This window comes from Labrus mixtus, chromosome 3 (assembly GCF_963584025.1).
Source record: "Labrus mixtus chromosome 3, fLabMix1.1, whole genome shotgun sequence".
NCBI classification, from domain to species: domain Eukaryota; kingdom Metazoa; phylum Chordata; class Actinopteri; order Labriformes; family Labridae; genus Labrus; species Labrus mixtus.
The window spans coordinates 5,196,884-5,224,316 of NC_083614.1; the positions used below are offsets into that span (position 1 = coordinate 5,196,884).

Below are 27,433 nucleotides of genomic sequence, written 5' to 3' on the forward strand. Positions count from 1 at the left end.
CAAGTGGTATTTACAAGTATCAAATAATAAAACATTTCACTACCTCATAACTTATATTCACACAAAAACATGCAGTAGAATAAGAGTCCATGTTAAATATGGAAATCCCCTTTAATGAAGCCATAAAACCTCATTAGATAAAAAAAGGAATTCAACATTTCTTGTTTAAATATTGTTTTGTTTGCATTCCTTACATTTGTTTGGTAGTAAAAGGGAAGGAAGCCTTGTTAGCTGTGAATATTTTTTTTTATAATTTGTCTGCAGGCGGTTAAATCAAATTTAAAGTGTCTGTTTTTTAGCTCTCACATGCGGCAGAGTCGATAACATTTCAGTTTGTTTCCAAGAAGCAAAAGTGCATCCCCACATTTATTAGCGCTCCAAGAATAAACCCCACACTAACGATGTCACTTCCCGCAAATTTTTCCATCACACAAAGACAACTCCGTCATATATCACACATACGCTCACTTTTTGTATTCAACTCAATTCTCAGTGAGAAAAAACCTGCAGGCTACCTCCTGGTGCAACTAGAGTGTCTCTCCTCTTCGTCAGAAAGTTTGCTGCTGGAGTCAGAACTCATCAGAAACAAAAAATGCCTGCTGCCACTTCCAGAAAAATAATGGAATTTGGAAAAAGAGAAAACGGAGCTAAACTGAGAAAAGTTAGTCAAACTGGTGGGTCATGCAGAGGCTATTCGGCTGATTAGTTTGAGAATACATTTTTGCTTTTGGAGTGAAAACCATTTCATTGATAACAGGCGTGAGAAATCCTCACAGCTCAGTGTCTGCTTTCCGACTGCCCGACCCTGGACTCGTCACCTCGGCGGAGGTAATTTGCGCTGTCTGTGGAGTCAGGCCTAACATGATTGTCCGCCGTGGCAGTCAGTCAGGGAGCGGAGAGAGAGAGTATTTGGGTTAGGAGGGATAATCCACTCACCCCTAAAGAGGATTGCCGAATCTCACAGGCTTTGATGAGTTGTGAGCTGGTGTTTATTTCACCTCACAAGAACGGGGTTGTTTGTGTCAGAGCCAGGGCGCTTCAGCACGAGCATCGCGTCACAGGGGCATCATGGGTAATTGCTACAGCGCTTAGGAAAAGTGGAGGGAAAAAAAAGGGAGTAGAGGAAGAAAAAGGATAAAGGAGTAGGGGGAGGATGAGTGCGGAGGATGTTTTTTCGGCGTCCTCGCTTCCTTATCTCTGCACAGATCCGGGGGTTTAGAGAGATGCTGTGATAACTGAGGCTGTGCTGACCGAGACACGATGCCGCTGCCATAACGAGCAAAACCTCTAAGCTCAGTGATCATCATCCCCCTGAAAAACGATGCATTATTAGAAAAAGGATGGTTTTGCATGAGCACCCAGGCTCCCATCATTAAACACAAAGGGATGTTTGTTAACAAGAGAAGGGGAAAGTGTGAATGTTTGCAGGCGTACCTCCCTCGATGCTCTGCACCTCTCTCTCTCACACTTTAATTGGCTCGCTCATTTTGGCTCTGAATCTCCAGGACCACCCCGCTGAGAGAGAGACAAGGGGGTTTCTGTCATGCTTCCTTTGCTTTTAACCTCAGAAAGCACTTACTGTGGCCTTCATGTTAAACTCCGAGCAGCTGAGATGTAGCTGCGGGTTTTTTACGGCTAACTCTTATCCCCTGAAGGAAGGAGATTTTAATTAACGGGACACAAAGCCTTTAATAAACCAGTGGCACAGTAAACAATGGCTGCTGTCTGTGCAGACGCTCTGTGTTGTGACGGACTCTTCTGTTTCTGAGGCTGATCAAAAAACACCAAGTCCTGCTATCTGCTGTTCTCGGCGACAGCTCTAAATATATTTATTCTTTGTTGTTTTTTTTATCCTCTGTCTCGGAGCTCTCAGATATCAGCTCATGCACTGGAAATGAACTCCTTAAGATCTCTTTTCTCCAAACTTGTCTGCAGTGTGTATTCATTAAAACTTGGACAGACATTTCTCTCTAAGTTTTTGGGTGGTCTGTGAGATTTATGTAACTGAATGAACCTGTATTCAGCCGTGTTTCAGCCGTCTCCACTGACGGACTGTGGTTTTACTTTTTTTTCCACTCGCACTGCTGAACAGAGGAACAGTTTTGAAGACTTCAGTTCCATTTAGTCAGCTTGGACCACAAGTCTTATACAGTGTGCATGTCGGGAGAGACTATTCAGTTAATGGTCTATAGTCAGAGCTGCAGCAGAACACTTTGGTCGAGGAGCAAATCTATTTATAGATGAAGACATTAACACCAGCTGGGAGAGATTAAAGTTAACGAGGACAATGTTACAGAGAAATGGTCACAGCAGCTCTGAGTTTTGTACCAAATACACACAGTTAAAGTTGGAATCTGTGAAGGTAGACTCTGAGTATATCCGTCTGTAATGCATACCTGATACAAGAAGTCTTTGAAAAGGCTGTTAAGATAAAAACCCCGCTTACATGAAAAAGACATGGTATTCAGAGATTTTGCAAGACATGGGTCTAGCAGGCCACCGATTAACAAGACTGCAACCACATGCCTGTTCGGTTTATTTACCCCATCATGCTCCTGGGTGAAGTTTAGAAAAAAGAAAACAAAATCTTTTTGGTCACAGCTGCCCTGCCCCTGTTGTTACACCATGTCCTGCCTAATGGACCCCCCTAACCCCCCAAAAAATGGAGTGCATATGTGAAAACAGCTTTAGATGAATCACTGAAGTCATTTAGATTCATCATCTGGAAACTGCAATATCAAATTTCATGGATGGTTATTCAAGAGTCATGCAGACCGAGCTAGCCAATTGGTTAAGGCAATAAGCCCCCTTCAGCTCACCTCCCCTGTCCTTCATTTCCATCTCTGAAGGCAGGCAGCTTGTTTGTCTGTAAAAAAAAAAAGAAAGCCAATTAATGCGTTTGTATCATTGATCTGCTCTTCTAAAACAGTCATGACAATGGTCTAGTGCTTTCTAAAATACCAAAAATAATAATAATAGAGAAATGATTACAATGTGCTTTATTTCAGGTTCATGTTTGAAGTTTTATTTTTGTTTTAAAATAATAAAGGGAGAAGCAGCTTAGTGTGTACAAAGAGACGCTCCTTAAAGGCGCAAAGGAAAAAATAAAGATTTCCCCTTTTTCAAGTCTTTATGTTTTCTGCAGATGAATCAGAAAACTTGCTCACTGCAACAGATCTGTTTGAGCTGCACATTCTTCATATTTATCTTTGTAGGCTTACTGCATGAATAAAAGGTTCATGTCAGGGGAGCTACTATTTTTATCACACCTTCCGTCCTTGCAGACGGTTATGTAAGTACCAGTAGTTGTTTTTTTTTAGCTGCGTCCAGCTTTAATTCTTCTAATTGATGGTGAGTGACACGAGGAGAGCGTCTGCCCTCTGAAGACTGCAGCGCTGCCCTCTCCTCCTCTGCAGCTGATTGAAATATTGCTCTGTTCAACCACTTCACTCAGTTAAGTGCTGTGTTCCTGCACAGACATGCTTGATAGCATTCAATTTGCTAACTGAATGAACAGGAATAACTCACCATGGCACTGCCCACACACAGGTACACACACACACATGCACACATGCAGAGACACATGTACTGTTTCTTGGCGTTATGTCAGAGTGAGATCAATAGGTGCTTCACTTCTCTGTGATGTTGTTTCTAACTGTGAGTCTCGTGGATACAAGTGAGATATAGAGCCCACTTCAGGGTGAAATGATTTTCCCTATGAAATGTAGACAGAGTGCCTGACCCACTCTGACAGCTCACTTATTGAGACAAAATGCTCCTTCTAGTGATGTGGTGCCCTGAGGGGGGGCAGCAGCCTCCCTGGGCCTCAACCACTCAACAGCATGTAATCTGGGTTTCTATTGTAACTGGACAGTGATGGCCACCATTTCACCTATTCAATGATATATTAGATGTTCGGATAGATTTGAGTAAAAAAAGTGTAAAATGTTTCACATTGTACCTTTACCTTTGTCCTGTCTTTGCCAAGAGCAGAATCAGATTTGAATTCTCTAAGAAACACTGCAACAAGAGACAGACTTTTCTGGAGAGAAAGATCATTTTCTCTAAAAGAATAAGCTGTTATATGTTGCAAAGCTAGCAGACTAGCAGATCAAAATGGCCATTTTACTAGTGATGGGATCTCCAGCTCCTTTTAGAGACCTGGATCATTTAGCTCCGCTCAGTAAGAGACTCAAACAGCTCTTCATTTGGTTCCATTTAGGCTTCTTTTAATCAGCTAAAAAATTTTATTGACCTATGATTGATTATGTGTGCATGTCATTTACTAACCATATAATTCCCAGAATAACACTATTTACATGATGTTTGGTATGAAACAACAATGTTATACCACAGAGCACTGGGTGTGTCTGTGGCAAAGGAGTATGGAGAAATATTGTCCCTTTTCTCTGTTGTGTACTAAATATATAAATATATATATATAATAAAGAGCCATCATATAGAGCTGGTTCATTCTCCCCCGACACATCAACACTTTTTACCTCGTACAACATTGGAGTTGCTGGTCTGCCACTGGCAAAATCTATTCCCAAAAGTATTGTTTTGGATTCATATTTAACATTAAAAATACCAAAGTCACACAATACTGCAAAAGCTTCCTGATTGTGGCAGCAGAAGACAAACATATCTCAAGTTCTCTGAGGCGGTAAAATTACTGTTTTTGTCAATTGAGTCTGGAGGCTTTAGAGAGAGAGAGCTGTTGCAGCTGGTTCTGGTCTATATTATTTATTAAAGGTCTACGTCTTTAGGGAACCTGTATGTTATCAGACATTTAGAATTACAATCTGAGAGAGTTTAGTGGACATACTTTTTTGCAGACAGCCTGTTTCACAGCTGCTGGTTGATGCAATCTGCAGGAGCACTTCCAAAACATTTTGTACCACTTAATAAATAAGATATATTTAAATGTAGAGCCCATGATTTTAAATGAACACTTTTACCTTTCAACCCTTCCTTCTTGTCCCTAATATCCTCCATGTAAGATGCAGCAGTATAGCAGCATATCTCACAGCGGAGGAGAATAGATGCTGCTTCCTTTTGTTTTCCTGAGCTGATGCTGAAGTGGAGCGTGGTCTCGATCCAGCTCATTAAAACCCAGTTAATGTTTGTGCTGATGGCTCCACAGAGACAGCCCGACAGACACGGCCGTGTTATTCTGCCTCTGATGGAACGTCAGCTCAAAAGCCTTCATGGCTCACAGATAAAGAGGAAAAATTCTCCAACAATACGACGCCCCACTCTGTAGGGATATCTTTAATTCACACACACAAACATTCCCAATTTAATAATGTCAGAGTGGAAAGCCTTTTTATTGCATGCAGAATAATATTATGAGGATGAGTGTGTACCCGGGTGTGTGTGTGTGTATGAGAGAGACACTGTTTTTGTTTGGTGTTGTTGACAGGAAGACGACATCTGGAACTTAGGAATTAGATTTGTTTTTAGGGAAAAGAACATCTCTGTTTTATATTCAAAAGTGGTGTCAGCTCCCCTCCCTCTCCCCTCTAATGAGTGTTTTCTTACATTTGTGTTCAATCATCTGTCAGGCTGCTCACACACACATGAACCCTCCCTACATGTGATTAAAGACACGCACACAAAGGAGGTGTGCAAGCTTCCGAAATTGTATTTTCTTTTTTTCATTATGAGAGTAAATATGACATTTCTTGTGCTGTCTCAGAGAGAGGTGCTGCATGAATTCAAAGTAAGCGCTCGGGGAAAATAGATTCTGCCACCGCTTTTGTTGTTATTGTAGCAGCAGCGGCAGCTGTGTGGGACCTGTGTGAGTGTTAAGGTCAGATAAGCAGCCTTTGTGTGAGGCGGGATATCAAGGTCGGTGAGCAGAGAGCCTCAGGCTGAAATCTGCTCGCATCAGTCTTTAAAATGTGACCTTTTCATTCAGCATCAACATGAACTTGTTGACATTTATTCTCCTCATAATTCCTGCTCGATTGTGTCGTTTATTACAAATTCATCACATTATCAATGTCATCATTTCATCGACATTTCCAGAACAAACTGCAGCATTTAAATCTGAGTGTATGTCGCCCTCTGTGTGTGCAGGTGTAAAGGAGCGTCTCACTATGGGCTCTCAGCGGACAGGAAGCGACGCTCGCAGGAGGGCGAGTGCACCGACAGCACGTCAGAACTCACCATCGCCACGCTGCCCAACGATGGCCCCACATCCGCCGCCGTGGCCCTCCTGTCGGACGAGCCCGGCCTGGTCAACCCCGCCTTCGACCCCAGCATGGAGGACAACAGCCAGTCGGGCAGCACGACCAGCCTGGCTGCCCGCAGCAGCTCCAAAAAGAGTGAGTGTGAAACGGATTGTTTGTGGTTGTGTGTTCAGTCCTGTGGTCATGTGGTGTCTCTCTCTCCCCCTCCAGAGAAGGAGAGAGAGACACACACACACACACACACACACACACACACACACACACACACACACACACACACACACACACACACACATTCTTTACCAATCTGCTCGAGTACAGGTTCAAATTTGTGTACACAAAATCTCTAGTGAGAGTTAAAGTATGTTAGAAGTTCTGTTTTTACTTTTACTGAAGCACAAATGTAAAGTTGGGTCACAGAGATGTCCTCATGGTATTAAATTGTCCCTCTGAAAGTCATCTCTACTGGCTGTTTCTGTGCAAAGCTTACTGAATATCATGGCATATTTGATAAAGTTATTAAACTGTATACTGGACATAGTGAACACTTACTTTACTCCAAAGTGTCGATCACTTGGATGGGGGATGTCTCTCTGCTCTGAATCTGCTCCTCGTTATCAGCCGTGTTGGCCGCTTTACTTTCTTCACTTCCTGTGTGATAAGCACAAATATAATATATATAGATATAGATAATGAATATGCAAAACAATGGTCATTTCTATTGTTGTTCATTATGAAAGCGCTAAGAGGAAAACGCATCCATACATTTTATTTGGCTCTGTTTTCCCTTTGATAACGTTTTGGTTGTTTTATCGAGAGAACGACTGAAATTAATTAACATGTGTAGTTGTTTGCATTAGCAAAGGGTGTAGAATAAAATGGATGTAAACCTGCTTTGGGCTTCCGTAGGTCCATTAATGTTGAACTTGGTCTTTATGTTTGGAAGGTGGTGTGCAAAAATGCAAACAAAAGTAAAATAAAGCTAAAGCAACAAACGTCTTTGTGTGGAGGAAGAACAGATACATGATAACATGAAGGGGTAAAAGTTCAAAGTTCTCAGTAAACAGATGCCTGAAAACTCTATCTGAGTATTTCTTCACTACTCCACACCTCTGATCAGTGATCACCTCTGATCAGTGATCTCTGTCCAAACATACGTTACACCTGCTGACTAGCAACATATAACCAGGAGCTAATTCAACCTTTAATGCAGTCTTTGTTATCCCTAATGGTCTCTGATAGAAATCCTCTTAGCAAATCAACTGTATTACCTTGTTTTTACACAAATCCATAAACCCTGTGTGTGGAAACAGCAGAAAAAAACAGAGAGAGAAAGTCAGCGAGCGAGCGGGGGACATTATACAGTCAAGGAGAAACGGAAGGAGAGGGAGGTTAAATATAGCCCATGCTGGTATGCCCCTCCTTCTCCATCCTTTTCTCCCACCTGTGTAACCAGAAAGCAGTCACGAGTGTCCCCTCCCTCTCTTTACCCCCCCCCCCCCCCCCCATAGCGTGAGCATGCAGGCAGTGGGGACACCAAATGACGCTGCACCAGCACTTTGGGCCCAGCCGGCTAAGCGCCCACCACCACCACCACAAGCACCACTACTGCTGAACAAGCTGTCAGCTCCAGAAGCGGCTGGCGCTTTTAAAGAATAATGTGGCTGTCAGGAGGCCTTGCATCTCCTCCAGCCCGCAGAGGGAGGGAGGGAGGAAGAGAGGGAGGGGGGAGGGAGGTGTGCTGCAGAGGCCTCTCTGCGCCCTGCACCGTGCAGCCGGGCTTTAAGGCTGATGCTTCTCCTCTGCAGCCTCCTGAAACCTGTCCGTCTTCTTCTAAGTAAAGTAGCAGAAACCGTCGCGGGAGGGTCTCTCTCTTTTAGACTCCATGGTGTGTTACATCACTGCTGTCGTTATGCAACCGTGTAACTTTACTCAGCAAGGACGGGAGTTATTAATTAAAGTTGAAAGCTCCTCCACCCACAAAAAAAAGCTTTATTTGAGCTTACTTTAAGTTACTCTACAAATAAACTTTGCAAAAATAGGATGTACGGGCGTAAAAGGAAAAACAGTCTCCTCCTTCCTTCCCACTGTGTTGACATAAAGAGAGTTGTGATACAGTGCAGAGCGCTGCAGAAAATGACTGAACAAAGTTGTCAAGCAAAAACACTAAAAACATGGTTCAACATTTTCCTTCTGTGTTTCTAAGTTCTAACAAAAGAAATACTGTCCACATAAAACTTTTGCTCGGTTGTTTTGTTAACAGCACAATGTTTACACTAATGTTTCCAAGGATCTAATCCAGGACACTGGATCCATACTGTCCATACTGCAGCCATAACATGACCAAACCACATTAAGTGCCTCATCTTTTTTAATGTCAAAGTGAAGTCCAGTGTTTCCACAATCAATTACAGTTACATTTATTAAGCCACAGAAGGCTGTTGGCTCATGAACCCTTACATGAAGTTATTCCAATGTGCTCAAAACAGCAGCTATTACCTTGGTAAAAAAAGGAAAATTGGTTCAGTTGCTCTGCAGATTCCCTAAAATGTAGACATTGGTAGGCTGGTTGGTAAGATCCTGTCCCTAAATGTTTGTACCATGATGCATCCTGAGAAAGGAGCCACAGCTCCGACCTCACTCAAAATTTCTACTTGAATAAAAACATCTAAATGTCGTGTCAGCATCGACAAGAGTTAAAAACGGCAACAGTTTGTTGTGTTATGGCTGTTCGTTAATTTGACGATGGCATTTCTGGTTCATGAAAACTCAAAGTTTTTTAAACGGGCTCCAGAGTGCAAACTTTTGAAAAGCAGCGCCATCTCTGTTGTTGTGGCAAAATGCAGTTCCTCTGACAAACTGAAACTTTTCACTCACATTATGCTTCTAGTCCATGAGCGAGCAGCTGGACTACTTTACAACAACAACGCAGAGTTCTGTTTGTGAAAAATGTCGCCTGGGAGTCTTGAAAAGTACTCTCTTGTTAGTTTAAGGTCTCTTAGCCACCCAACCTCATGGTGCGTCCAAACAAGCGTTTGTGTGTTCTCCATTTTTGTATGTTCACACCTCGCGGCTCTGTTGAAGAAAAAATATGTGCTCATTCACACATTGTTTCACACATACCCCAAACTACTGACTTGGCATGTATACTACAGCGTTCAAAGTCGTATCTGTGGATCAGTGTGGAAGGTGGTTGTTGTCAAAATGTCATCTGAACGCTGAACTTTTTTGAAAACTAAGAAATGATTCAGTTTTCAGTGGAGCATTTTCATGTAAACACGACCCAAAATGTTTCCTCTTCCATAAAAAATATTCTGCACTCACATTTGTGGTAGTGGCATAGCGAATCCAAGGTAAGGTGGAGATGAGCAATCCAAGCTAAAAGGAGCGTGTTGTTGTTCTTCCACGATTTAAAATGACGGAGAACAAGTTCAGCTTTTGCACAAAGCTGCACCCAAGGGATTTAAAGCGCATTTTATACAGAGATCCTATAATATCACTTTACAGAAGCTTCAACATTTTGTCTCGATGTTGTTCCTGCCTGGCACAACAATTTACCCAGGCGTGGATTCTGCCATTCTTTTCCTGATATTGGAGGAGCGATATTGCCCCCCATTCTATCTTCTTACCTTGTATACAGAATGAGGAAACTGAATGACAGTGCAACAGTCCAGCTTTTAACACCCTGTCAAAATGGGCTGCACAGAAAAACCAAGGGCATTTTCGAACAAAATACCCAGCTGTGACAGACAGAGATAAGGTAAAACAGCTAAATGTCCTTCATTTTGTAGCAAATGCATGACCTTGGGCATTATACAAACACAAAAAGGACCCAGTTCTAAAAACAAAAGCTCTTTGGCACTGCTCAATACTCCACTGAAGCATTTTTTTTGCTTTGTTGTGACATCTGGTAAACCTTGAAACTCGTGTGTATTATTCAAAATAAATCTGATGGACCAAACAGGGGTTTCATCTTCTCACCAGCACCTATAGCAACACATCAAAACATCAACACAGATCTCAAACAGTCACTGAGGAGGCCATGAGGAGGCAGAGGCCTCTGATTGGCTGTGAGAGGGGCAGATTCAGACATGTCTGGGCATGTTGAGGGTGAAAGTATACTATAAAAGGACCTCTCCTTTTCCCCTTGTCTTCTTTACAGTCAGGAACTTTGACAGATCTTCAGTGAGGAGCCGATCCTTCAGGAGGTTGAACCGGGCGTTCAGCGTGCTGCGGCGGACCAAGAGCGGCAACGCGGTCAGCAACGAGACGTCTGAGGAGAGGGACAATGCAAGGAATTCAAGTGTTCCACCGGAAGGTATGCATCAGAGCATGCATGACTTGTCTTGTTTCCTAAAGTGGGTATATATTTTGTGCATTCTGTGGCGTGATGCCACTGCTTGCCTTTGCATATCCTGCTCCCCTGAGGAGGGTCCAGAGAGAGGGCTCAGAGTGTGTGCGTGTGACCAACAATGTGAGCATGTGTGATGTTCCCTCAGCTGTGTGAGGAGGGTGACACAACTGGGAGCACACGGTGTAACAGAAGCATATGTTGCTTTTAATAATTCAGCTGCTGATTGCATAAGTCCACCGGTGCACCACTGGAGATGGATCGAGGAGAGAGAGAGGCAGGGATACGAGAGGTCACAGGAGATGTGGTTGATGACATCCTTCATCTCTCTTCCACCTCCAGTTCTCCTCCTCCTCCTCCATGTCTTTATCCCGTCCTCTTGTCGTCCTCCAACACAGCTGGGCAGGGCCGGCCCGTGGCATAGGCAGTATAGGCAAATGCTAGGGGCGCCAGCCTCCATAGGGGGCGCCACTGGCACCCCAAATGAGTGCGGCAGAAAAGTTGAAGATAAGAAGAAGAAATAGAAGGAAAAATGCGTTTAAATACCATTAAATATTATTTATCTAATATAATTTTCATGCTATCATTTAGTAATGATACAAAAGAAGCCATGAAAACACAACTATCATATTTAAAAAGGCTCTATTTTCTTGCCTCCTGCTTGAGGCGGCTCATCACAACACAGCTGCTCGTTACCTGCTCGTTGTGGAGGAGGCCAGGTGACTTATTAGAAGTGAATGACACTGACCATACGGATTAATATCACGTTTATAAATGACCGTAATGTAAAAAACAACAAAGCCCTCCGGAGCCCAGGGACGAAACAGAAGAAGAGGGGGAAAAATGTGAAAAAGACACAGAGGTAACGTGCTGCACAGATCAATTATCTGTTGTAGTGAAGATAGCTTGTTATTGATGGATGACAGTAAAGTCAGTGTTTCCTAGCTCCAGTTAACATCAGTTATTTCCACTGTACTTTTATTAGGTTAAGATTATTCATGTTAAGAAAATAAACAGTGTAAGTAATACACCTTTTCTTTTGTTCTAATGTGGTTTGGGACACAAAACCTACTTTTATATTTATTGACATCTTTGTGTACTAAGTTTAGCTTTCACCCTAGTCGATTAAAATGTTTATTTTCCTCCTCCTGTTGTCATTAATAGTTTTAAGCTCTTGCATTTAGAGTATTAATGTCTAAGAGCATGAATGCATTTTGTGATAGTCCTCACTGTATAGATATTTGTGCATCCTGTAGGTCTGGTTGTTATGGAAACGTTTGGGCTCACCTGAAAAACTATGCTGAGGTTTCTGTACTGCTCTGAACAGAAAATAATATTTTGTGTTCACACTATATTATAAAATGCCGATCGTTTCACAAATGCTCATCTCTCTCCAGATGCAATCAAAACATTTAAATCCATCCCCTGCTGTCCCTGGGCCGTCTGTGTGTGACCACTTCTGCTCCCTGCACTGTTTGATATTGTTTGTTCTGTTACACTAGTTATTTGTATTTGTTTATAAGAAATATTAGAGTTATTACCATTTTATTCATGTTTATTTATAAGTATTTTTTATTTTAAAATAAATAAATGATGTTAAATATAAAACTGTATGCCAGTTTTCTTTAAGTGGATGAATATAATATATTAGTGGTCAAACTGCCTGCAATTTAAGGGGCAACCGCTGAAATCTTGCCTGGGGCACCAAAATGGTTAGGGCCGGCTCTGCAGCTGGGGGTCATCAGGGTTTGCACCAACTTGATGGAGAAGTCCCCCAGGGAGAGCAGAAGTGCTAGACCTTTAAGACGTTGTGAAGTAAGGAAAGAGGTGTTTAATGTAAAAAATCTACAGCCGGCCTGTTGTTGCTGTTGCAGAATTGCAGAGTGATGGGAGAAGAGAAGGAATGCTGTTATTGCGTAAGAATGAAGGATGATGAATGATCAGGGACTAGATTAGACACTGACTGACAGAATAGATTAAATATTCATTGGCTGCCACTGGAGAGACAAAGATGGAGGGAGAGGATGAAGAACAAACGCAGGGAGGAGTGGATACAGAGAAAGACAATAGAGATAAGGAAACAAATAAATGAGTAGTGAAGTCCCCATGGATTGAGGGAGAGGATGAAAAAGAGAGACCAATGACAGGCAGGTTGAAAGAGAGTGTGATGGGAGAGAAATAAGGGTTGCATAACGGCTGCAGGTCCCTGTGTTAATGTGGTCTCCACCCTGGAAGCAATCTGCTGCGATAACGACAAAATATTGACTTTGCAAAGGAGAAAGTGCAGCGTGAGTAGAACCAACGGAGCCGAGACAGCCGGCTGAGGGGAAAGGGAGAAAGAGAGAAAAGAAGAAGAAGAAAAAAATAAGGAGGAGGAATACATCTTCTCTGTCATTTATTGGCCAGGGCTGTTGGCCAAAATGGCCACAAAAAGATCCCCACCCACCGCCAAATGGTCCAATCCAGGATATGTCATTCTGCTGTGAAGTGTAATTCACAACCAGGCAATGAAGGGAGGGGAGTTTGTACAAATAGAATGAGATAAAAAACAGCAGATAAGACCATATCTCTGAATTAGATTTATTGTGTGCATAACAGTCCTATGATTTGGATATATTTATTGTTGGAAAATAAGCTTCAAAAAGTTGTTTTGTAGGTGTGGAAACGATCGACAATGTGCATCAAATGCATTTATTATTTTTTAGAAATCATACTTTTATGATGCCCATTTATTTCCTTGGGTACGATGGCGAAAAATGATTTTAGTTCTCACAAGAAAAAAAAAATTGTTTTCCATTTTGTCATCAAAGCTAAGTTTGTTGAAACATTGAAACTGTTCTTGCATCCCAACCGGAGTAATAACCTTGTGGAAATCTTGAAATCGAGGGTTTTCCCAAGCATACTTGCTACAGATGTAAGTGACTAATGATACAAACATTGAGTGGGATGATCAGCCAAGTGAATTTTCCCTTTTGGCTTGTACAAGTTTGTTTTAGTAACCTGAGGGAGTAGAGACAGCTGGTTTCACTGCTCGCCCTCTCCACCACGTCTACCTCTCTCTCTCTCTCTCTCTCTCTCTCTCTCTCACTTCCTCTCCTTTTTTATTTGGCACCTTGTTTGATTTTTCTCGTTGTACTAAATTAAGAGCTAAACTCAGACCTTATTTCTTCTCCCTCAGTGCTGACTCTCCCTCAGCTGCATCACCTGATCCCCGATGGTGAACTCACCAGTATTAAGATCACACGGGGCGATCCCTCAGACCCGCTCGCCATCAGCATCGTCGGTGGCAATGAGACCCCTTTGGTTCGCATCCTCATCCAGGATATCTACAGGGAAGGCATCATCGCTCGGGACGGTCGCCTGCTGCCTGGAGACATGATCCTGAAGGTATCACAGAGCAGAGTGGTTTCACTAATCAGTTAGAAGAAATCAAAGCTGGACGTCTCCATGTAAAACAGCACGAGACACAATTCCATGAAAGCCTCCCAACTTCTTTTTAGGTTTCTGAAAGATTCCCAGAATTTGATGTTATTATGTGCAAATATTTCTTATATATCATATTGCACCATATCTTATGAGTCAACTTGTGGTCACACAACTTTTCATCCATGATTGGCATTACTCCACAAATGACTGACTGTTGACAGATGAGGCTGTTGAGAGTATGATTGTCAAAATGTTCTAATACTTCCATACTTTTTAAAACCACATGTTTTAAAACAATACAATGTTATTCTAATGTTTAATAGTGTCCAAAAATTACCAAAGCTATTTAAAACTAAATACTGAAATACCTTTAGATAGCATGTGTATTTAAACCATTTTTATGAACAATAATGTACACAAGAGCAGAAACTTAAAGTCTTTATATGTGATTGTTCACACTTAAATATAATATAAATCAAGTATATCCTCTGAAAATAACTCTGTGAGTCATGACTGTCTACAATGGGTGTAACACCCGAGTCCCACTGTCTGTGATGTTTTCAGAGTTTTCAGAGTCCTAGCTTCAGTTTGTTTACATCGCCCGGACGGCCGGCTGACTCCTCCCCTCGTGTATAAAAGTTGTTTAATTGAGGGACTAGAGAAAAGAAGAATAACATACTGTACTCACTGCTTAACTGTGTTTCTAGATCACGCTCATTTCAGGTAAATTTACATGCAGTGTGAAGATACGAGCATAATAAAGATCGCTAGCATTAGCATGCTAACACAACAATGCAGCGCGAGTTGTTTTGGTTTCATGCTGGTGCTCAAGGGCGACATCTACTGGATCAAAAAATCACATATAAAGCCTTTAACAGAACTACACCTGTTTCATAAGAAAGATGTGTAGGATAGGAATGACTCCATCAAGTCCATTGCACTTCGGTAACATTTCAGAACTGAAATGTCCCATGCACCATTGTGTGCAGAGCCAGGCAGATGCAAATCAGCCCATCACCCACACTGCCACAGTCTTGTAATGCGCAAAAAAGCTGTTTCAAAGTAGGTGTTAGGTGGGGGTTGTTTCTGTATTAAATGGACAATGATGAAATCGTGAAACAGACTATGGATCACCTTAGATTTATTCAGCCATGGTCAGACAACACAGAAACACAACACACATGGCTAACAAAGTGCAGACCATCGCTGACCCATGCTGACCAAGATCTCACAATCGTTTGCAATCATTGACAGTTATGGGCAAAGTGGCAAAGTCTTCATCTTCACAGTGTTGATTATATTCTGCTAAAAGGTACATCCTACAAATTCCTGGCTGCTTCGGTTCATCTCTAAAAGGCTAGAAAGAAGACATCAGCTTGACTCTTAAATATCAGACATTTACATTTCTTCAGTCTCAGAGTCACATTTCCTTCTCTGCTCACAACAGACACTTCAATCCAAATATAACTCTGCTGCTATGAGGTCTCTAACACATATGTATTACAGCTTCACAAACCTAAAAGAAGAATTACTCTTAGATTTACACAATTCAAAGATATATCCACAAAATGATCAAGATGAATGAATCCATGAAAATACGTACTAACAGTAGGTTTTTTCTTATAGTTATGAAACTTATTTCCATTCAGGTTTTGTGGTTGCTAAATGAGACTCAATTTATGTACATTTAATATTTCAGTCCCTGTTTCTACAGATTTTAAACTGCTCCCCTCTCGCTCTCTCTCAGGTGAACGGCATCGACATCAGTAATGTACCGCACTGCTTCGCCGTGGCAACCCTCAAGCAGCCCTGCCAACTCCTCCGACTGACCGTGCTCAGAGAACAGCACCACCGCTACCGCTCACACTCGCACAGCCACCCGCACGGTCACGGCCACTTGCACGGCCACGACGTCCCCGGGGGCCACCTGTCCCACGGCCTGCCCCACCTCCCCCTGAGGGACGACAGCATCCACGTGGTCCTGAATAAAACCGCCCCGGACGAGCAGCTGGGGATCAAGCTGGTGAGGCGGCCGGACGAGCACGGCGTCTTCATCTTTCACCTGCTGGAGGGCGGCCTGGCGGCGCGGGACGGACAGCTTTGTATCGGGGACCGCGTGCTCGCCATCAATGGGCACGATCTACGTTATGGAGCTCCAGAACATGCGGCTCTGCTCATCCAGGTCAGTTTTAGAGATCTTTCCTTCAATATATTAAACTAAGATAGCACAGTTTATTTGTTTGGAGAACTTTCAGAGCTTTGGGAGTCTAATGAGTCAACATGTTGATGCAGACCATAAACGACTGTGTTCTGGTCTGATTGTCTCCCTGAGGTTTTAAAGATAATTGTGGTGATTCAGGCTAATTGTGTTGTGTTGTCGTGTCTGCTCTCGCTGCAGTTAATAGTATCTAATTGTGGTGATTCCCTGATGGACAGCATGTGGCGGGCCTCTGGTTCCTGGTTGATGCCAGTCTATGGTGGTGTGTTTGTGGTTAATTGTGGTTAATTGCAGTATTTTTTGCGGCTGACTGTGCAGGGTCTCTTGGACCCGAGTTCCTGTCTGAGCGGCTCTCGAGGGTCTCTGTGGAGCCAGCATGGCCACTCTCTGTCAGAGATTAAGAACTGGCAGAGGGTAGAAATTAAATTAGTCCAATTAAGGCAATAATGGGCCGGACTGGCTAATTCAGGAGTCAGCTCTGTGCAGCAGAGACCTGCAGAACTCTCGGGGGGGGGGGGGGGGGGGAGAAGCAGCCAGCCAGTCTGTGTGTCTGATGGACTATTTTGCATATGAATCTGTGAATGAGAGTGAGAGGACTGGCAGTTTAGGAGGAGAGTTTGCAGCAGAGGAAGAGTAGACTTACAAAATAGATCAAGGTTGAGGTTTGCAGCCAGACCCTGGAGGTCTCCTGCCTTCTCAAATAGATCAGATGCTTGATGAATTTCTCCCTGAATGACTTTTTAATGAATTCAAAAGTACAAATAAAAACATTAATATATTTTGCCTTCAAACTAAACTCTGGAGGTGACTGAAATCTCATCTCTGATGCTTGTAGAATGAACAGAGAACTTCTTAATAGTAACGTTTTGATGCTTTGAGAATAAATATGTCGAAATAAGTTTCAGGATGTGAATGGAACAGATTTTTAGCAAGACTTACTTTATGACCGGTTTTAAAGGAATAGATCATAAGTTTTACTTTTCAGGCTTTTATGCCTTTATTTTAAGACAGGACAGTGGATAGAGTCAGAAATCAGAGAGAGAGAGAGAGAGAGTGAGGAATGACATGTGGGAAAGGAGCCACAGGTCAGATTTGAACCCGGGATGCCCGCATGGAGGACTATAGCATCCTTACATGGGGCACACACTAACCACTAGGCTACCTGCCCACCCCCCCAATAGATATAGATCATAATTTATTTATACAATATAGTGACTTTCATCTGTATAGCAAAGAAAAACAGTTTCAATTTTGTGTAGTTCGTTCAGTACCATCTGTTTTCAGCATGTGGAGTTTGTAATTATGCTAGCTTCCTGTACGTTAGCTAAGTGACAGCCTATAGGGAAAGTTATGAAGTATAGACCCCACAGCCCGCGAGTCTCTCCTCTGGTCACTCGTTGTCTTTCATAGAGAAAACTTTTGAATCAGACCTGCACTCCACAAGGTTTGTTTACTGAACACAACAGTAAACCAATGTTTTAGGATTAGAAAAGCCTGGTCTCCAATACTATTTATCCCAGCACGTTTTGCAAAGCAACCACTTGTGCTGCCCCAGACGAGGATTTGGCCTGCTTTCTGTTGGACAGGCAGGTGCTAAAAACCGGCGGTTAGCATGTGCTAGCTTGCTAAGATGCTAAATGATCATCTTTTCCATAACAACTAATGTAATATTCTAAAAGTAGCTTGCAGTGTACACACTAGCTGAGTCCCTTTTCTTTCATTGCCTGTGTTATTTGAAGGTGCTCTTTAGTTGAATGTTGTTACCATTCATCATGTCCATGCTAACTGTTTCCTCCTGTTTTCAGTTTGTCCCGCTAAGCTACGCTAACCAGTTAGCTTTTTTGTAGTCATGAATATAACAGACAAACATGACAGGTGTTTACAACTTCTTAATAAAACTATAAAAAAAAATAACATGATGCGGGTATCTAAACTTTCCGTCATGTTTTCATGTTTTCCAGGCGAGTGAGGAGCGTGTACACTTCATCGTGTCTCGTCAGATCTGCCTGCCCACCCCGGACATCCTACAAGAAGATCCATGGGGCATGGACGGTCCCCCGCCGTACTCCCCTGTGGATATAGAGCAAACACTCCTGGTGAGCAGCAAATACAGATGCATACACATGAGACACAAACAGCACCGACACACAGACGAGCTTTATTCCTCTGTCTCCCCATCCCCGTGATAAATATTCCCTTTCAGGTGCAAATGATCCGTGGAGGTATTATTCCCCCATCAAAGCTGAGCGTGTCATTCTGGCAGTACAGCTGGAGGGGAAGTTTTCTCTCTCTCAGAGACACACTGCATCCAAATCAGCCATGATTTTTTTTTTTTTACCACATAGAAAACAGGCGCTCACCTCACAGGATTAAGATTATCCTACTCCATCCTTTGCTGAAAGATTTTCTCATTTCCTTAACGGAATCTGTAGACATATCCTGTTCTTAAAAGTAGGGATGTAATGATGTACTCAGCTCACAGTATGAAACCATGATGGGCTCATGATATAACTATTTTATGATTTTTGAGAGGTTGTAAGTAGCCTAGTGAATGTTCAAGCTATAGAGAAAAGATTGCCTCATGAAACTAATTTTTTTAATGCTTTTATATTCCTTTTTGACTGCAAAGCGTTTCTTTATATTCTGCCCATATCGCTTAATGATCGTCGTTTCAGTTTTTGCGGAGCCTTTGCACCTACTGGCCACTGTAGAAAAGCAAGTGTGGGGAAGCTAGGCTAAGGAGAGAATAAGACCATGCAGCAGTTTATTGATAGCTAATGTCAATCATATGTATAAATAGAAAAATGCTAAAATAGTTTCCAAATATACTGCAAGTGGGCCAGCTGGTGTGTGTGCTCTACGGCAGAGCTTTATTCAGAACCAAATGCTCATGTGCTGATGATGTAATGAAGACATCAAACAAGAGAAGTGCAGATAGCCTCATTTACTATTAAGAAGCTGAATCAAACTCATATTTCAGGCAACAGACTGCTACATATCTACTTAACAGAGATCCATTTGATAACATTTTCACTTTATGTTAAGTTACAAATGTATTTTTTTATGATTTGAGATTATTTAAGTATGATTACAAAATCTATTTTTAAGCCAATCAGAACCTTGGGCTGGACTAACAGAGTTTTAAGTTTCTTAAGGCATTTTTATAACTTGACCTGTCTTTTGAGACCTGCCCGTTGTGTCTTTCTTCACTCTTGTATTTGTGTTTGTGTTATCTTTATGGACTTCTCTCTCTTTGGCCGGACTGTAGGTGTTTATGCTGTTATTGTCCTGAGTTTATGCCTTTGCTTTGTCAGTCAGAGCCCTTTGTAAACATCTGTTTTCAAAGGTGCTATATAATTAAAGTGATTATTATTCATTTAAAGCTGTGTGGCAAAACAATGAGAAGTTATGCTACTGCTGTAGTACAAGACTTTATTTTACACAAATGGCATGTCTTCATGTTTGCTAAAGATTGAAGTTTGTTTTCATTACAATCCGTTTACTTTTGAACAACAGGGAACACCAGTATGTCTCTACAGCTACAAAAAGATTTTCTACTTAAAAAACATTCAGTCAGACATGATGTCCACTATTTTTATAGTGTTTATAATAATTGTTATTGTGTGCCACATATCGTATAGTGTATCATATAGCGTATTATAAATCGTATCGTATATCATATCATATCATATTGTGTATCGTAAATCGTATACATATATATCGTATCCTGAGTTACCCTGTGTTTCCCACCTTATGGAAGTGGTGGTAACCTCCCCCCCAATCCTAAACAAGCAAGGAATAAATAAAAAAACCCAAATAAAAAATAATTGTTTATTAAAATAAAATATATTTAAATAAATGTGTTATGTTGTTTATACTGGTCTAGTTAATTGTTATAAAAGAGAGCTGGCATGACGTCAAAGAGACACTTTATAGATTCATGGTGTTGGATGAGATGCAGATTCCTCATAGTCCCCTGTGATATCCTTTGCTCTTTATGACAGTATATCATATATGTTTATTTCAGCACACTGCACCCACAGCATTATTATACAGTCCACTTCTCCCTCAGCCTCCAGTGTGTTGTGTAGGTCGGCAGTGTGTGTGTAAACAGTGTTTATGCAGCTGTAGTCCGTGCTGTGCCCCCGGGGTCAGTCACATGACGTCCAGGCGATCTGCTCGTGTGAGCGCAGCAGAAATGTGTGAATGCAGCACATTAGCGACGCAGTAAAAGCTACATCCCATCAACCTCAATGTGTCCATGTGTTATTCATTACTACTCTACTCTGCGTCGCTGTCCCCCCCCATCTGACACACAAACACACCCGCCATAAATATAATCCGATTCGCTTTATCCCACACACAGACTCGCTCAGCCGACCAAATCACACATCATGACGTCCATGAATAAATCATCTCTCAATATCCCAACATGCACATGCAATGAAGAGGCACTTTGAGCTGCCCGCTGTCCTAATCACCATCGTATATTATAATTCACACTTTATGCTAATGAGGTCATTTATTAATTACCACCTATGTCTGTGTCGGTGGACTGTTGCTCCCTCAGCTCAGCAGGGCTGGTGTTCATGTGAATCCTCCTGTTATCAAGCCAACTATCACACATCCCTGAGAAAACAGACTTTATTAATATGCAAATGTACTCCTCCAAATCTAATTTGATTATGTAGCGTATATGAGGTGCCCTTGGTGCAACAATTAAGTTCATATCATGTTGGGTCCTGAGTGATTGTGTTTATTAAAGTGTGGATACGCAATCAGAGACAGCCAAGACCAGACAATGTGATTACATGTGACCTTTTATATCCACTATGGCTGTATATATAATCACAATAACTTTATGTCTATATTGATCATATGTCATTTTAATGTGCTTTCACTTTTTAGAGTACCCTGATAATAGTGGCTGCTTGAAGAAACCAGTGTTTCATTAGCTTAACTTTAAATTAAGTTACAGTGATTTACATGCTTTTATTGCAGCTGAAGCAACAGACACCGCTATACAACACTAGTATGAGAATATTTTCATATGTATAAATGCAATGTGCAGTTCAACAGAATCACAACATCAACAAAAGAGCATAGAAGAACATTTTAATGACGTGCATGGAGATAGTACTGGTCACATGTAGACAGTGTATGGTCGTGCACAGATCACAGGGAATAAACGTTACCAATCCTTCCCACTCCTCGAGATGAATTCTCCTGATTATATCCTGCTGCGTTCTCACATCAGCTCATTTGGATTTAATGCCGAAAAAACTAGGGGGGCTGGCAGGGCAAACACTAAATAAAGTCTTTTCAGGTTCACAAAGCCAAACACATTCATCTATCACAGGGGTTTTTGATGAAGCCTATTTCCTTCTTTCTAAATTAAATCAACCGGGAAAAAAAAAAGGAAAATACAATTTAACATGAATAATCTCTGCCTTTCCATCCCTCTGCAGCTAACATTAGCTTAGCTTATTTTTGTGAAAAATCTCCTGCTGTATTTAACCTTGTACAAGGTTGAACTAGGAATTGAGAAACAGTAGAAACACAACATAGAGGAATCTTTAGTCTCTGTCAAATGCTCTTAGGAAGACAGAGGATGTCTGGTAAAGGGGCTGCTAGCTGAGCTGCTCACCTTTAGCAGGAGATCAATTTCAATTGAGGAAATTATCATTTCATTGAGTTTAACTGTCAAGAAGACAACCACCATCTTCACCCGCACCTCTTACAAGTCTCTGCAGTAGGAAGTGGGCATGTCCTCCTGCACTCCTTCATATTCAATCTAAAAACTGCAAACTGACTTACCAATTCCTCTGTTTCTTCTGCTTGAGAGGTCGATGCGTCGAGACAGACTGAGTAAAATATTTAAAGTTTACCATTTTAACAAAGAACTTGAATGTTTCATTGTCCTGACATGTATTTTAGAATCTTAAAATCTTGATGTTGGGACACAAAAACATCTCTGTTGCTTTTAGATTTCCCATACGTGTTCTGAAACTTATCCGCAGCAACTCTCTGTGTTTCCTTCAGGACGCCTGTCAGAAGCCTGCATGCTACGAGAAGACAGTAACTCTGACTAAGGAGCCGTATGACTCGCTGGGTATGACAGTAGCCGGAGGGATGTCCAGTCGAGGGTGGGACCTCCCAATTTATGTCACAAACGTGGACTCTGACGGAGTGGTGGGACAGGAGGGCTCCATCCGTAAAGGTATTAATGAGCTACGACTGATGTCTCCATCCATTACTCACCTGCACACTCAATCCTTTTAATTATTTGAACATTACTCATGTAGTTTATCACAATGTCATGTTCAGTGCTTTGTTGCAGATAATTACTCATTTATAGGACGGGGTATTTGTTCTGTGAGGCTGGCAGACTGTCGGGGGATTTCAGCTTTGATGATGAATACTTTGTATATAAAGAAGAGGATGATTGATGAACACTTAAGATTCATGTTTCATTATGAAGTTTATTGAAGCAGCAGAAAAAACTCAGCGGTGCCGCCGCGGTTCAGCGCTCCACAAATTGGCTCTAAAAGACTTAAACAAAAACCGCAAACAAACACGAGCGGTGCAGAACTCAGGACTTATTGTGGAGCGCTTAATTATTCTGCTCTATGGAATCAGTCGGCTCTGAAATAGAGCAAATCACAGAGCTGCACACAAGTAACCTGCTTGCAATAGCGGCAGCCTCTGTAGTCTGTAATGCAGCTGACTGAAGGGGGGGAGACATTTTCTTCCTAACTGCTGATTCCAGCATATCCATCATTTAACATTACCATATTAAGGCCTGTTATTAAACTCAATGCCCCCCTCTTTCAGGATCTGTTTATGAGAGGAAAGCTATTTGGAGCAAACGGCAGAAAAAAGACTTAAAAACAGAAATAAACAGAGTCTGTCCTGTGCACAGTTCAAGGTGCACATGACTGTGTTCATGTGGGACACAGCAGCAGCAGCTGCCTCTGTTTGTGTGCTTATGAACCACGTTTTCTGCATTGTGATTGACTGTTCATTTGCATATCTGTGCCGAGCAAATGTGTCCTTTGAGCTGCTCTCTAGCAGGCTGGACCGTTGCTGTCTGTTTTTCTTTGCACCACTTTCATCATTAGGAGGCTTTTTAAAGCGCAGGTGGCTCCTGGTTTCCATCCTTTGTGTTGGAGCAGGGAGGTTTTTGAATATTTATCAGGCAGATGATGAGTCCCTGCCCTGTGAGGTCTTTTGAAAAAAGATTTAATGAGGGCAAGAAACCCTGCTCTGAGGCTGAGGCTGTCCCCTTCCTCCCCCCCTCCGCAGGTGACATCTTGCTAAACGTGAACGGGGTGGACCTGACGGGGGTGACGCGGGGCGAGGCCGTGGCAAACCTGAAGAACACCTCGTCTCCTGTCGTGCTCAAGGTCCTGGAGATGCGTCCTCCAGAGGAGAGCCTGCAGGACTGCGCGCTGCCCCCCTGCCTCGCGCCCTCACCCACAGACAGCACCAAGAGCCCCGTGCCCAACGACGACTACTCCCCGCTGTGGGTGTCATGGCTGCAGCTCCCCAGGTGAATCCCCACGCCTCCTCTACCTTCTTTCTACCTCCTCAATTTCACTTTTTCTGAGCCTATCATAATCTAAGCCCCCCACACTGGTCCCTTTGACCCGTGCCAGCTGGTGCCAACTGAAATGATGACAGAGCCAGCTGGAGAGAGAGAGCTCATTATACTTTCAAACTTACTTTTCTGCTTAAATATTCACTGCTGTTGTATCAGTGGAACTTCTGAGAGTGAGAAACTTTCCTTCAGATAAAAAAAATATATATTATATTTATGAATTGTCATGAAGTCAGGAAACAATGAATGCTTAAAGTGAAATAAAAAAAAAGTAGAATTGATTAGAAGTCTAAACTGAGTCCTGATCCACCATGGGAATGCAGTCCAGTCCAACATAAAGGATTTGAATATAATTCTCACTCTGGGCTATCTCTGAGAGCGATATGGAAGTCAGACTCTCTTTGTTTCTTTACCTCCTGGGAGGGAAAGTCACCCCTTCGTTCAAAAGATTAGCTCGGCCATTGTCTCCAGAGCGGTGGCTGCTTTCAGTACAGCACAGTGTATATATATAACTTAAGAGTTGCAGTGGAGAGATTAGCGTTTCTAATCTCTCTCTTTTTTTGGCTCATGCAGGCATCTGTACTGTTGCAAAGACATCGTCCTGCGGCGGAGCACCTCGGGCAGCCTGGGCTTCAGCATCGTGGGAGGTCAAGAGGAGGTCAACTGCAATCAATCCTTCTTTATCCGCTCCATCGTGGAGGGGACGCCGGCCTACAACGACGGCAGGATAAGGTATACAGACTGTGTTTATCTCTGAATGCTGCAGAGGAGAGAGATGTGAGGCAGAAAGATCCGTTTTTAATATCCTAAAATAATTTATTTAAGTGCTGCAAGGACAGGAGTAAAATTTCTTATTTGATATGTTTGTGATGACAAACATTTGCTGGTTAAAGTTTCTGAAATCAAATGATCTGCTGATCATGTTGTGTTGTATAGAAAAGGCTGATTTTAAACGATTGTATTTTTATGATGCGCAAAGTGACTATCAGACTAAAAAAATGTGAGTATTTCTCACAGGAATTAAAGCTCGAGGACATCTCAGTCCTTTTTAAACAGCTGAGCTGACCCTGTGCAGACAGGAAGAGCTACAGTGGGACCTGAAATGAAAGATATTGTCCTTGGCAAATGCAGACGGGAAGTTTTCTGTTAGATGCAAAGGACAATGGATATGAGGATAAAAAAACGTTTAACTCTAAGTCACTTTAACCAAAGATGTCATGTTTAAGTGACAGAATCACTATGAAGGGGGGCGTGTTTAAAGGTTGGGATCCACTGTAACTGTTTCCCATTTCAGTGGCTGCCTTTTTTTTTCATAATCTTTAAATGATTTAATTAAGAAAGACAATTCATCTTTTTATGTAATTATGACAAACACTCGGTGGTTAAAGTTTCTGAAATGAAAGGGTTTGTGGATTTTGTCATTTTGTTTATAAAAAGTATTTTAAAATTCATGATTTGACAAAAAAATAGAAACCACTTTTTTGTCCTCCACTGCAAAAATTGTGATAAACATGTTTTGCAGCTTTCTGACATTTCATAAACTGAATGATTGATCTAATAACTAAAAATATTCAGTGGAACTTATTGATGGCATTAAGTGACCATTAGTTTCAGCCTTCACTTCTTGTCACTCTCGGTCTTCACTTATGTTAATTTTGGATTGAGAGATTGGTCAGGCCAGCTGAAGAGAGACAGGCTTTCCAATTTTTTCTGTGTTCATCGTTTTTGTACCAAAACACAAAGACAAATTCCTTGTATTGGCTGTTTGCCAATAACAATCCTGATTTTTCGTTGGAGAGTCGGGGTCGACATACAGAAAATGGCCAGAGCTGCTGCAGCAAAGTCTAAAGTTTCTGCACATTGGGGGGCTCGACCCACCTTTCTTACTTTTCATAAATAAATGTAATAGCAAATCTGTATGGTATCAATCACTTTAGGTTGAGAGGTCAACAACCGTAACTCCACATGGTGAAAACAGATGGTACTGAAAGAGCTTCACAGACTGTGTTTTAAACACCACTAGTTCTTAAATTGTGAATTTTATGGTAGTTTCAAACGTCCTTTCTTTGGACTCTGAATACCAAAATGTAACGCTGTCAAATATTCTCCTGTTTTAAGCATATTTTGTGATTTCACTCTGCAGGTGTGGGGACATTTTACTGGAGGTGAATGGGAAGAGCACATGGGGGATGACCCACACAGCGCTGGTCCGCCTCCTGAAGGAGCTGCGGGGCAGAATCACTCTCACCGTCGTGTCGTGGCCGGGCAGCTTGATGTAGCTCTGAAACCCTCCAGCGCTGCTTTTTTTTTTCACAGCATGGACCAACAAATGTGGGAGGTGGAGCTTCAGACTGGCTGACCCCCCCTCAGCCCTGCTGTGTGGGAGGAGCTTAAGATTAGAGCTGTACATGTTTGGATTTCTCCCTTCTGATGGACAGCCGAGACTTTTTGCTGAGTTTGGAGAGGGACAAACTTGAGACTGGATTTTTTTTTAAACCAGAAATTAACCCCGCCCCTCCGAGAATGAACACAGAAACAGGGAGGATCCAGGACTGAGCCACTTCAAAACTCAGATGTCTAGAGGACACTTCATTCTCTGGCACAGCACCCAGAGGTGGGGGTGGGCGGATCGAGAGGAGACACAACACGTTGCCAATTACCAGTAGTTAAATATTATGGTATGCATTAAGTTGGACTCACATTTCTTTATTGTAAATGTTGGGTGTCTAAAAAAAAAAAAGTTCTGATCCAAGCACTTGTGATACGTTTCTTCTGTTTGTTTGTGGTTCGGCCTTCAAACATAGGCTTCCATCCTGTTTGTACTGACAGTGGTTGTCATCTTCATCTGTTAACCTGACGACACGTTGCCAAGTAGTAGTCCTGTGTTGAGGTTTTTTTTTTTTCTCTGATTTCAGAGGCTATGACTAAATTATCAAACCACTGGCAATAAAAATTATATTTAAAAGAAAATAAGAGATCAGTGTGTTCATAAGATGTTAAAAAAAAAAGAATATTTAATTAGGTGAAATTGTGGAGGCCTTACTCATTTTCTTACTTTTAAGAAGAAAAAAAAAACTGACTTGGTTTGTGTGTGGGCGGTCTGGTTCTGTCTGTCACGCTTCGGCCTGTGTAGTATACCTGATGGTACATTTGGTTAAATGATCAATAAAGTCATTGGAAAAAAAGAGACTTGTGTGAGAACACTCCTGTTTTTAAAAAACACAGATTAAAGCTGCTGAAACATGTCTGATGCAATAAAAACATCAAAATCATTTTAAGCGTCTCTCATAAAGCCACATTTCAGTGAGATGCCACAGGGCAGTGCTGCTCATTAAGTGGATCAGAGTCAGTCAGACTTTAATTTCCTCCCTCGGTCAGCACAGATCGTCTTGCTGTCTCCTTGTCCTTTTTTTTTTTTTTTTTGGGACTTTTTGTGTTTGTGGCTTCTCTTCTCCTCCTCCTCCTTCCTGCTCCTGCTCCTGCTGCTGCTGCTAAAACATAGATCACACTGAAATGATACCTCTGTCGTCGTCTTTTAATCCTTTTCATTATTAGTGTGTGTGTGTGTGTGTGTGTGAGACCTGTGTGATGATGCTGCCTGCTCGTCTCCGTGCCTCCTCCTCTCCCTGTCTTCTTTCCCT

At 42.0% G+C, this 27,433-nt stretch overlaps 1 protein-coding gene across 2 annotated transcripts in view; it reads left to right on the forward strand.

The window, feature by feature from the left end:
• The window catches only part of lnx1 (ligand of numb-protein X 1), a 52,701-nt gene extending 25,720 nt beyond the window's left edge, over nt 1-26,981 (forward strand). For both annotated transcript variants that reach the window (XM_061028976.1, XM_061028984.1), the window contains 9 exons: nt 6,085-6,332; nt 10,360-10,515; nt 13,727-13,935; nt 15,722-16,156; nt 18,154-18,288; nt 22,235-22,412; nt 23,498-23,744; nt 24,366-24,524; nt 25,936-26,981. In XM_061028976.1, coding sequence (XP_060884959.1) covers nt 6,085-6,332; nt 10,360-10,515; nt 13,727-13,935; nt 15,722-16,156; nt 18,154-18,288; nt 22,235-22,412; nt 23,498-23,744; nt 24,366-24,524; nt 25,936-26,071 — 1,903 coding nt within the window. In that variant the 3' untranslated portion in view covers nt 26,072-26,981. The remainder of the gene's footprint in view (nt 1-6,084; nt 6,333-10,359; nt 10,516-13,726; nt 13,936-15,721; nt 16,157-18,153; nt 18,289-22,234; nt 22,413-23,497; nt 23,745-24,365; nt 24,525-25,935) is intronic.
• The last annotated feature ends 452 nt before the right edge of the window (nt 26,982-27,433 follow it).